This window comes from Cyanistes caeruleus, chromosome 13 (genome assembly GCF_971803275.1).
Source record: "Cyanistes caeruleus chromosome 13, bCyaCae1.hap1.1, whole genome shotgun sequence".
Taxonomy (NCBI): Eukaryota; Metazoa; Chordata; class Aves; order Passeriformes; family Paridae; genus Cyanistes; species Cyanistes caeruleus.
In genome coordinates, this window is record NC_141713.1 from 13,480,075 (window position 1) to 13,492,835 (window position 12,761).

The window sequence follows — 12,761 nt, forward strand, 5'->3', positions numbered from 1 at the left end:
AGCTTATGCTACATGTTTAATATTTAGTAGCATCAGCCAGGTAAAGAGATAATTTTGGAGAATGAAAGATTCCTTTCATTTCTCTTACCACAGTTTAATTTTAACAAGCAGTGTTTTTCAAATGGTTTTCATTTAATTCATCTTCTATAAGAATGGAGACAGTAAAATGCTGATAGATTTTATTTGTATTAACATCGTACCAATCTGTGCAATTAAGTGCAGTTACTGTGAATAATCAATGATTGTGATGCTGCAGATTTTAAGCACTGTTGCTCTGTATTTCAATGCTTTCACTGCTGAATAGAGCCTTGAAATAAAATGACACATTACCAAAAAATCAAAAAAATTGTATTAGATACTGCATATGTGGAAGATGACACAAAATTAAATTTCACTGAGCATCATGAGACATTTAATTTGGGTAGATCATTATGTAAGTGTAAGTCTTTATTTTGAATATACCTTCATAAGAAGTCAGAATGTATTGTGGGAAAAAGTTCCTTTAGTGCAGAGAAGTTTAATTATAATATGAAAAGTCAGAAGAAAAAATTGATACTTAATTTTGTTATACAAATCTGTATTTTTTAATTTTCCAGTTTCTAAAATACTGGTTTCTGCAATGTTTTTGTTAGGATAAGGCTGCCATGTCAACGGATACTCAGCAGTAATTTAATTTCCTAGATAACTGTAATTTAATAACAGTCTTTTAAGTAATAATGATTCAAAAAAAAACCCAAACAACCCTTCCTCTAGTTTGTCTCTTTTCCTTTGGTTTTGTATGGTACATTCTGAAATTATTTGTTTTGAGGTTTATCTTTTTTAATGTGTTCTTATCAGGGCCTAAAGTAAAAACAGTCACAGAGAAAAAGTGCTGGTGAATTGTTTGGCTTCTTTCTGGAATGCAACTCAATCTGAATTTGTCCTCTTACTGTAAAAATTAAATGTTCCAGGCAAATGCATTTTTAAGTTTTTGTGTTGTTAACTTGTAAGTGGTTATTCACTGCCCAAAACATTTTGAATATTTACATGCATGCATTTATGTTCAACTACAACTACTAAATTTAGAGCACTCGGAGAAGGATAGCAATTAAAAAACATATTTTTTTTCCAGCCAGGTTTGAGTGAGCAGCAAGATTGCTGTTCTGTTTGTATTATAGAGGGGGAAAATACTGTTCAGTGAGTTACATTATCTTCAGAGACTGAAAACTGCTGTATTTCTAAGAATTTTTCTGATTGTAGGAGTTAACTAAGCCAGACACTAATAACATCATGTGGCTTGAAACCAGTGTAGCTCCTCAGCCAGGAAGAGCAGAGTGTCAGGGCTTCCAGAGAGCTGCTCAGGCTGTGGAGGGAGAAGACAGGCGAGTAAGGCTCGCTCGGACATACCCAGGGAGATCATCATCCAAAAACGGGTGGGCTGTGAGCAAAAACCTCCTATTTACATGTGGAGTAGGAGAGATTTCAAACTAACATTTGTTACTAGTACCATAATCAGTGGCTATCATGAGGTCATAATTCTAAGATAAACAGTGTGAATATCTATCATCATTCTTGTGCTATTTAATTAGTGTCATATCAGAGAAATAACAGAGAAATCATCTGTATCAACAGATACATTGTATCTGTTGATTTTTGTTACAGAAAATGAGCTGTGACATACAGACATAAATGTCTGCTTCTTTTCTGTGTAGCTTCTAATAAGTATTTTGAGTATTTTAGGCTTTCCATAGCACCTGAGACGATCAGTTAATATTAAACTTTGGATTGCATTTATTTAATAAGAGATTGTCAAATGAGTCTTTTCTGATACCAGGGATTTCTTTCTAAATTCAAACTCATATTTTCCAATACATGTAAGACTGTTTGTAGTTTCATCATAGGGGTTCCTCATATATCACTCTCTATAGCATGTGTATAGTCCATGGGTGCTAATTCCTTGCAAGAATTATTTATGGTGCAGATACAGCAAACTTGGTTTGCATGCATAGAACTACCTCCCATTTAAGGCACTTTCCTTCTGCTTTCCTGCCAGTCTTTCAAAACTGAGCTTCTAGACATGTTTCAAAACATATCACATAAAGATACTGATGGTACAAGAAGAAAAATAATAGATGTTACTCCCTTCTGTGTTCTCTCCTTTCTCCACCCCTCCTAAAGGGTAAAAGGAGATTATTTGAAATGGTAGAATGGGAAGTATTTTCTGAATGATTATGTGAAACCTAGTTTTTGAGACATTGAAGTTTAGACTGTATTAGAAATAATATAATGTTCACCACACTGAGTGGACTTCCGTCAGTATTAGCAATTTCCATGTGTATTGAAGTAGACTGATATAGAGCAACACCATTGGAACACTTTATGAAGTGTGTGGCTCTGAATCAAAACTTTGGAGCATCCTGGGTAGATACTTTGTGTGATGTTGAACTGACTGTAATGTTGTGTTTAACTGACTTTCTAGGGGGACATTTTTTGGTAAGGTTTTTTCCCCACTGTCCACAAATGGTGCCCAAATGCGAAAAGCAGGATTTATTTGTTCGGATCTGTTCTGAAGCGCCTTGCGCAGTCAAGTGATACGTTCAACTGTCACTTGTCTTTAATAGTGAGAGCTCTCAAAGACAGCAGTAACTCTCCTGACCCCTCTCCTCTGCTGCTCTGCTGCGTTTTAGAAAGCAATTTTAAATAACAAAACTGAATAAATAAATCTTATTGATAATGCAACACAGAACTTACAATTTCTTCCTCACATTTTTCACAGTTTTCCATCTTCTTCTGCTTTATGCCTGTTCTTTGGTCACTTGATTTATGGGATAAAGTTTTTAGGGAATTGCTAAATACTGCTTTTTCAACATTGTGTTCATCTATGAACGTGAATAAAATGCAAATGTATAAAACATCCAACCCCTAAATTATGTTACAAACCAAGTAAAAATATTTGAGATTCTTATGTTTAATAAGAAAAAGGTCTGTTTTTCTGGTTAGATTATTGTAAGGGTTTTTTTCAACATGGCCTTTATTTGAAATCTATCTGAAAACCGCAGTAACCTCAGATTACAGCATCCCCACCTGCTCTTTGCTACATGAGAACATTTAGCTGTCATTAAACAACCAGGCAGCCCACTGCAAAGTCCTGCTGTGAGAGTTCTGCTCGAGTTCTCACTGAATTAGGGTAAAGGTACTTGAGCAAACCTCTCTTAAAAGCTTTTTTTAAAAAATTGCAATCAGATCATTTTCCCAAACTAAGTGTCCTGTCATCTGACTGTGGTGAACTAATGTGAGGTTGTTTAAATGAGAGATCTTCTCTGAAAATCCCGCATATACATACATCCATGATGGATATATAATGATGTCAAATAATTTCTCTGTGTTTAGATTTACTGGAGATACTTTATTTTTGAAGTTTTCAAAACATATCAAAATGAGTGTATTAGATGCTCTTAAATTAGAGTATAGATTTGCATAAAAGAACCATACATTTTGTGCATAATTAGAGAAAATGTTATTTTAAAAATACTGAATTGCAGCTCATGTTATTTAGGGAGAAGTTACATGGAATTTCTGCAACTCTGCTTTTCCTCAAAGATGAATGTGTCCATTACCACAAATTGGTGTGGTGTTTTATAACAATAGATAAGGATACAAGCTTTTCTGAAGACTATTTCTTACTATCTTTTGCTTGATAATACTTGTGGCTTTGGTGGGAAGATTTTTACAATGCTTGGCGTCAGCCAGGGAAGCAGTGAGGAATGTTGTGTTGCTGGACTTTGGTGGGCTGTTGAGGTGAGTGCTTTGCCTGTGCTGGGCCATTTGTCAGAAATGGGCAATACAAAACCAAAACAAATGCAAAAACAAAACAAATGCTTTTTCAAAAGAACGGTACTGGAATTAAAGCATTGCTTTAATTGATCTTTAAGTGAAATTTGAGATGTACATGTGTCTTTACACAATGAAGCAAATAAATTGAATTAAATTACCTCCTATTAGGTGCCACAGTTGCTTGTGACATCGGGTTTTATAGAGCAAGCAAGTTGCTCAGTCTCGGAGGTGCAGTTGTGGGATTTCATTCCATTTGCACCGATAGCTAGGATTAGTTGTTAGCTTTTCCTTTCTGTAAGGTACAGGGGGATTCCCGATTGTGGATGACAGAAGCATTGCCCGTGTGGCTGGCGATAGCTCTCGGCTTCATCCGCAAGGCAGTTTTGCCGAGCAGCAGCCGGGCTGCAGGAGAAGGGGAGGGATGCGAGGCGCTCCATGCCGAGGCAGGGCTGGCTGTCAGCATTTTGCCCCGCCGAGTTCCGAGGCTCCCCGGCCGGGAATTGCCCCCTCGCTCTCGGCAGCGGCCGGGCCGGGCCGGGCTCAGGCCGTGCCTCTGGAGCCCCCTGCAGGCCGGCGGCGCAGGCGCAGGGCCCGGCCGGGCCCAGCCCGGAATCGCCGCGCCGGGCCGGGCCGGGCCGGCTGAGGGAGCCCGCAGGCACCGGCAGCTGCTCGCAGACATCGCCTAGGCCAGCCTGAGCTGATGAGATCTCTGCTGCAGGGAGTCTTCACTCTCTACGACTTCCTCAAAGGTGGTTGTGGGCAGGTGGGGGTCGGTCTCTTTCTCCAGGCACCAACTGACAGAGGGAGGACACGGCCCCAAGCTGCATCAAGGGAAATAGAGGCTGGATACCAGGAAAGAGTTTTTTACGGAAAGGGTGATAAAGCACTGGGATGGTCTGCCCGGGGAGGTGGTGGAGTCACCAGCCCTGGATGTGTTTAAGAGAGACTCGATGTGGTACTTGGTGCCGTGGTCTAGTTGAGGTGTTAGGGCAGGGCTGGATTTAATGATCTTAAAGGTCTCTCCCGAGCCAGTGATTCTGTGATCCTCCGAGTTTCAGTAACAGCCTTGCTTAATTTATCCCGGCTTTAAAACTCCTTTAAGGTCTGTATAGGTTTCTAGATTGGGTAGGTTTTTAGCACATTTTGTGATGATTATCTGGCTTCTGATAGAATCATTTATTGCTTCAGAATAATAAACATGTTTGTTTACTTTTTAATGTAGATATGGGTAGTTAAGAGCTTCCTGTAAAAGCTTTCAAACTGCAAAGTGCTTTATATTTCCAGCAAAATAAAAAAAAAACAACTTGCTGAACTTGAGCAATATTCTATCAAAGTTATATCTGAATGATTTTGAAACAAATTTTTAAACTTCCTCTAAGAAATTATTTTGTGATTGATTCTGAAGAATGGCATATACAGTGCTTATTTCTTTATTCTTCCCATTCCAAGAAAATATTTAGTAACTTAAATATATCATAAAATTGGATAAATTCAACTTGAATATTGAATAAATTCATTATAATTTAAAGAACTATTGAAACAGAGAAATCCTAGCTACAGTTTCCTATTTAAAAAATAATCCTTATTTTTTTACCTGTATCTGCCAGAGGTAACTGAAGCTTTTTTGCAGAAAAAAAAGAGCCCAAACCAAGAACCAAATCCCCAACAACCATCCCTCAGCCTTGTAATACTGCAAGGTAAAAGTAGTGGATAGCAATTAATATCCATTTAATTAGTATTTACTCTATTTGCTATCCCTTCAAACTCTTTCTTTTTCCCTGATTATAGTAACATGAATGTTAAATGTGCAGTTAAAGACAAACCCTTTGAAAAGGAAAACCACCCATTTTAGCTCTTGTGTAGATTAGTAAATTAATTTGCATAAAACATCATCCTTTGGATATTGGCAGGAGGGACTGCCTATAAAATTCAGTCTACTGGGTTATTTTAAATTGCCTTCCATACAGCTCATCTGCTCCATCTCTGCTGAGCTGCATGTTTAGTGGTTAGTTAACACAGAAGACTATCCTTCCAGGATTTTGAAATAAATTAACATTTACTTAGCTGATGAATTACATAGAGGACAATATAATAAGCATTGCATTTTCCCCTGAAAACAGCCAGGTTTCTTTCTTACAGCTTGAAATCTTGTCTATTCTGACAGCTACATGATGCAGCATATTCAAGGCATGGCTTAGCAATGGTTAACTCTGGCTGTGCTATAGTTAATCATCATAAGTGTTTGGCTTTAAAAGAAGTTATATTGGGAATCCTAAGATATATAGAAGGGGTTTTTTTTCCATAACTTTTGCTGGACAAGCAGCTCAAAATTACTATGTATATTTTAGATAGCAACAGGTTGTTCTGTATCAGTTTGAGTCTGTCTCTCCTGTTCAGGTTCCAGTTTTCTCAGAACTGATAAGAACTTTATCACTTGTGAAACTTCTGTTCCTCTGTTGAACGTGGCTGAAATTGATAAGAAGTTCCAGCCTTGGGCAGTGTTGGGTGGAGGGAGTTCTAGGGCCTTTGCCTTATTTCCAAAGCTAGAAGGTTAGCCTAGCCCCTAAGAAACTAATGGAAGCTGGTAAGAACAAGAGATCTAGCTTCCACATCCAAAGCAGGCTTGGGCTTTCACCATGTTGCTGGTTTTTTTTCAACAAGACTGAAGCTAACTCTCCACAAGGAGATACTTGATACTTAGGTTTACACATCACAGTTGCTTTTGTTGGTGAAAGAGGAGCTTTAATTTCTAGTAGCACATAATTTAAAAAGATTTGGTGTTTTTTGTCTTAGATCAGACACATATAAAATAACAAAACTAATGAAAGGTGTTAACCTTTTTAAAGTATTTTGATATTTCAGTTTCGTGGAATATGTTTGACTAGTGAATGGTTTATCTGTTGAGAGAGGTACATAACTAACTTTCATATGGTATAACATTCAGTAATCTGTAGAAATTATGTTTATTTTTTTTTAAATTCACGTGATGAATTACATATGCTCTATGGTGTATTTTCTTTGTGGCTCTGACAAATGGAACAGAAATGTATTTCACATAAAAGTTTGTTTTCAAGGAGAACATGTGGTTCATTCACAAAATCTCTTAGTGTTAAAATCATCTTTGAAAATACTTTCTTACAGGTAGCTTCATTTATTTTTAGGTCAGTATTTCACTCTGCATCAGCTTTCATAATCTCTTTACATACTTTAGGAACAGACACTTTATTGTTTTTGACACACACTACAGGGTCATGAGTGGAAACAATTCGGGCTACAAAGTGCATGTCAGTTCAGTGCTCCTCTGCTGACGGCATGTCTGTCTGAAATCAAGTTTAAAAAATTGGCCCTGTCTCCAGCTGACTTGTTTTGTCAGGCTGAGTCATAAGATTAACCCTTGACTTGTCACCAAGGAAAAATGGAGTAAACAACTGTACCCCGTACAGTATCGCTGATCCAGCTATGATTCATTTCACTGTAACATGATTCTCTTAAGAAAACAAATTTCAGAGCAGCTGTTGCTTGGCTTAAATGAGGATTAGAAAAATTGCAACCACAAAACAAAAACTTGCTTTGGACTTCAGGAGCTTTTGGAATAGTTACCTGGTAGCAGTTCCTGCAAATACAGAGTTATTGCTAACAACATAGCATTTTTTTCAGCAGTGTTTCAAATTCTTCCTTTTTAGGTTCATATTTCATCCTGGTGAAAGTAAACTTATGTGATTTAAAATTTGATTTGCTGATGGAATTATGGCTGATTCTGTATGGTGAATCAATGTACCAAATGTGAGAAACAATGTTTTCATACAGTAAGCGTAGAGCAGATACAATGATATGTTTCAAGCACTGGGCACTCAAGATTTTATTCCCAACGATGTAACTGAGTGTAGAACAAGTAATTTCCTTTTTGGTAAAATGCAATTGTTATCCTTTTGATTTGTGGGGAAGCAAGTCAGGAGCAAATTCATTTAGTGACTCATTATGGAGGGACCAGTTTGTCTACAAACAGACGTTTGCAATGGCGTTCCTCAGTTTTATTGATCATATTTTTGCTTTTGTCTTACCCATGCTGGTGAACAAGGTGAATGATTTACTCCTACTGATAAATGTTAATAGTGTTAGTAAACATTACTAGTTAATCTGACCTATGTATTTTTGTTAAATTGCTCTGTACAAGTATAGGGTAGCTGTATACAGAGCAGCCTCCCACCAATGCTACACAGCCAAGTTAGGATTTTCTGCTTGATGTTTTTAACATTTTTCCAATTGCTTGTATATAGGTGGATAATGGTTATTATTTGAAGGGGGCTTGATCATGCTCTTCATCTCCAATACAACTATTTTGAAAACTGGGCATGTGTGCATGGAGGTGCAGTAGCAATTACAACTATGGTGGTGATAGCCTTTCCTTCAAAGAACTGACTGCAGTTATCCTGGAAGTACTTCTAATGTTTCAAAAGTTTGCATGCTAAAATTATTTTTTTTAAAGGGTTCTCTTACTACTTCAAGTCTGTAAGCTGAAAGTGCCTCTTCCAACTTTTCTAAGTTGTACATAATTCTGAAGTAGTGTTTGTAATCTAGTGCAGTATAAGAAGTAGCACATGCAAAGATCTGAAGATCTTTCAGCATGTCTCATCTGTAGAGTCCTGAACATTAGTGAGAAGCTTTAAGGAATGGCATTGTTAGCTGCAAATCAAAGGTTCTTACGTACTCTCTGGGGACTGAAATGGGTCTTTGTGGTCCCTAGGGAAGAAGGAAGCCGCCAGTCACTCTGCAGGCCTGGCAATTTAATAGTCTGCAGTATAGTGATGTTCTTTTTTGCAGCTGCTGCTGCTATGCCTTTTGTATTGGAGAGGAGTTTGGTTCAGATATCATTAGCTTTCCTGCATAGTTAAACAGTTCTGGATGCGTAGTTTGACTTGCAGTAAAAATGCAAGTGCTCTTCAGCAGATGGAAACTTCAGGATGTATTTGCCAACATACTCTGAGCACAGTAGTCTAATTGACTGGAAGAGTTCACTGAAAAAGCATTTGAAGCTTGAGATGGGAATATTTTTTGTCAGTGTGTATATATTCTGTATATTTATAGACACTACAGTAGTTATGTCCTCAGATAACGGACATTACACAGAGATTTTTATCTGATTGCAGTATTCAGCTGCAGTCAGTTTATCACCCTTGTGGATCATTTTAGTTCAGAGGGTTTCACTGACACACGAGGTGCTTGGCAGAATGAACCAGACTTCTGCAACTTGCTTTCTCTCCCTGTAAATGGCTGAATTGAACTTTACTCATTTTTTTCCTCATCCTGAAATATTTTCCTGCTTTTGTCAGGAGAAAGGCAGGGAGAATTCACAGCATTGGCAGCAGACACAACTAGAGGTGGAGAAATGTGGGTTGTGTGTTAACCTTTTTTTTCCTGGATTGAAATCAGTATCTGACTTAGCAGAAGCTCTGTTAATAACCAGCTGCGTTCACTTGTAGAAACGAAAAAAATGTACGCCTCAGTAAGAGTTAATGTTAGTTAATACCAGTGCTCCGCAAAGAAGGCAAAAAGGCCTACCAGGCATTGATAGTGTGCAAATATTGAGGGATCTCTGTGCTGCAAGTTGTAGTCTGTTTGCTGTATTGAATAATACACGTTTTTGTGGTGTGACAAAGTTGCTGAGGTCCTCTTCCCTTCTCTTCCCTGTCTTGTATGGGCACATATGTGTGCTTTATCCATACAAAAACGTGTTATACAATATAAAGGGACTTGTGTTTCCAAGATAATCCTTCCTTATAGTTTGTATACCCCATCTTAAAGATGGATTTTGGATGATTCCATAAAGCAAAAATATTTACACTATTATTTTATTTGTTTTTTTTTTAAACCCAAGCACCTTGTGTAGGTGTTGTCTGTGTCAGAGTCACTCCCTGCCGCAGGCTGCCCTGCTCGGAGGGGGCCCGGGAGCACCGGGTGCTCGGGCTCTGCCCTGGGACTCGCTCCCAGCAGCTCCCCGGGCCTTTGGGAAACGTTTGCCAAAGTTGGAAGCAACTTTAGTCAGAGCCAGATGGCCCTGTGGCTGAAGCTGCATCGAGCTGCGTCTGCACGGCCACAAGTGCACTAATTTAATTAAAACAAAAAGCAGACGATTATCTCAGGGCTCAGGACGTGCCCATGTGCGGGTTCCCTGCGGCTCCCGGCGCGTAGGGCTGCGTGTGCCGAGCCCTCGGCGCCCGCGGGCCCGTGCGCGCCTCCTCCCGGGGCCGGGGCCGGGGCGCGGAGCGGGGACTGGCGCGCCCCCCGCGCCCAACCCCCGCGCCGGCCGGAGATGGTTCAGTCCTGCTTTGCATAAGCCGCCTTTGAGCGCTCCATGTGCGCGGCGGCGGGTGGATGCCGTGGGGAGCGGGAGGCGGCGCGCTGAGCCCGGCCCGCGCCAGCCGCGCCATGTACTGCGCCTACCCCGTGCCCGGCGTGGGCAGCAGCTCCCTCATGTACTACTACAACGGCAAGACGGTGAGGGGCCGCCTTTGTCCGGGGCCGCCGGGCCGGGCTCACGCAAGTTCTCCGCTCCGGGGCCCCGCTAGCCCGGCTGGGGCGGGAGCTCCCCGGGGGCGCACGGCGGGTCGGGCTCTGAGGGGACCGGGCTGTGCGGGGACCGGGCTGGGACGGGGGGGCTGCTTTGTGTGACGGGGAACGCGCGGCCGCGCAAGACCCGCCGAAGTTTGTGTTCCTGCGTGCCCGCGGCTTGTCTTTGGGGGTTGTTTTGGGTTTGTTTTTAAGCGGTGCCCTCCCTCGCTAAGCGCTGCAGGGCTGCCCTGGGCGGCGCTCCGCAGCCCCCCGGCTCCGGCGGCCCCAGCCCCGGGCAGCGCCGCGCACCGGGCCGGCCGCCAGCGCTGCCCTGCCCGCGCCGGGCGCTCGCCGCGGGAGTTCGGAATCGTCAAATGTTCCTGCAAACACGGGAGGGGGGGGGAGATGCAGATTCCAGAGGGAGAAAAAACCAAACAAATCTCTTCCCTGTGGATTTAACTTCGTGGAAATTGAACGAGGTATTTCTGTTTCGTGGTAGATACTTCTAATTTTTAAATTAGAACACCAGTTCTGATTTTTGTGTTTAGAAATTAGCATACGATGGTAAATTAACAACGGTGTGTTTCTTTCGGTCTGTTTATGTTGTATGTGGTTTTGGCTTTCTTTTTCTATAAAAATAGTATTAAGTAGGAAAAGGGGAGATGCTGATACTGATCTTTTTTTGTGGCTTTTTTGTTTTGTTTTGTTTTGTTTCTTTATTGCTGGTCCTCCCGTGGGCCTGTGTGAGTTTTGCTTTCATTAGTAAACTTTTTTTTTTTTGCCAAGATTTTTGTTCAATCGTAATTAAATTATGGATCTTTATATTCATAAAAGACGCTGCGTATGAGCTTCTTGAATAACAGCAAAGACACTGGAGGAGAGGTTGGGGAATCAGTAAAATCGCTTGGTCTCTATTTCATTTCCTTTGGTATAAATGCCAGCTGTCTTTCAAATATGAAATGATTTTTCTTTCATGTCTGCTCCTAGGCTAAAACAATCTGTTTGAAGTTTTATGTGAAGATATATATAAGACTTAAGTAAAATTAACTATACAATACCCCTGAAGCAAAGGGAATATAACTTGCATGGAGTTTTGATTTTATTCTTTCTAGAGCACAGATCACTCTATTACAACATTTCTCTTTGTTCTTGTAGCAGGAAAAAAGGCTTTGATCTTATTAAGTATTTCCAGGCATATAGTAGATGTAAGTGCTGGTACTGTAGGAGGGCATGAGCTTGAAAATTGATAGCATGTGCCTGTTATGGGTCAGAGGTGACCTTTATGTGCTTGAAAACTTAGTAAATAGATGACAAATCATATGATCATCCTATATCATGTTGCCCAAGGTTTTATTTAATTTTTTTTTTTTAAATCATCTTAGTAACTATTACCACTCTTTCTCCTAGGAATACTGCAAGTTGGCCGAAATTACTAATTTAAATATACATAAGGAGGTTATGTAGAGTTGTGGGATTGGTTTTTGTGTTAGTTTTTGAAACCTGCCTCTTGGTGTGTATGCCAAATCTTTGTATGAACCTTTCTACAATGAGAGAACAGTACATACCCTAATTTTGATGTCTTAGTGCTTTTATTTTTATTGTCTGACAAATTAGTCGTTGTTAGCATGAACCTCATTGTTCAGGTCGGAGATTTTTACATAGCTCATTGTATTAGATTTTGGATGCTGGCATTCCTCGATAAGGAGATGCTATTGCATCTACTGCTAACGTAGATAAAATGTGATTTATTTACTCCCAAAATAAATGAGAAATTACATGTAGAAAATGTGTAAACTTTTTATTAAAAATGTTTTGTTCTTTTCAATTTCTTTAATTTGTAAGCCAAAACAAGGCTTAATATTATGCTGAAAACCAAGCATATAAGCACGCAGATAGATGATTCGGTGGGGACTGACACATATATTAAAGCCTGAACTATAAATCAGGGGCTTTTACTGTTAGAAGAAGTTCAGTTTTTCTAATTTCTTTATGTTTGAGGGAGGACACATCAAAGTAAAAAGTAGTGGTTTAATACAAATCCCTTGCTGAGGAGTAAAATTTTACTGTTGTATGTGATAGGTGCTATAGGAAAAAATACATGTTTCAAGAATCCCCTTCAAATCAAAAAAACCCTTATTGTTTCATAAAGAAAATAAAGCATTTGAACTGCATTAGACATAGCCTGTTTTTTTGTTGTTGTTGATTTGGGGTTTATTTTTGCTCTTCACCTGTTGACATATAGAAAATAGCCCCAGTTTAAGGAAAGCTTACAATATTTTCATTTGGAGCTTTCAGCTCTATAAAAATTAAAACTATACTTAAAAATTGTTTCTGTCAACAAAGTTTTATCTTCTCTTTCACTCAAGAGCCATGCTGCAGACCTCAGCCCCCCAAATAAT

At 39.8% G+C, this 12,761-nt stretch overlaps 1 protein-coding gene across 31 annotated transcripts in view; it reads left to right on the forward strand.

The window, feature by feature from the left end:
* TCF12 (transcription factor 12) overlaps positions 1-12,761 on the forward strand; it is a 194,452-nt gene that overhangs the window by 144,862 nt on the left and 36,829 nt on the right. The window contains exon 1 of one of the 31 annotated variants that reach the window (XM_023934080.2): positions 4,394-4,562. The exons of 23 other annotated variants lie outside the window; for them this stretch is intronic. Coding sequence is in view for 6 of the 8 variants with exons in the window: in XM_086849015.1 (XP_086705141.1) it covers positions 10,186-10,308 (123 nt within the window). In the remaining 2 variants the exon portion in view is untranslated. Of the gene's footprint in view, positions 1-4,393; positions 4,577-10,060; positions 10,309-10,642; positions 10,842-12,761 lie in introns of those variants that run through there. 7 more of the 31 variants (XM_086849017.1, XM_086849020.1, XM_086849021.1 and 4 more) reach the window with 7 other exon arrangements.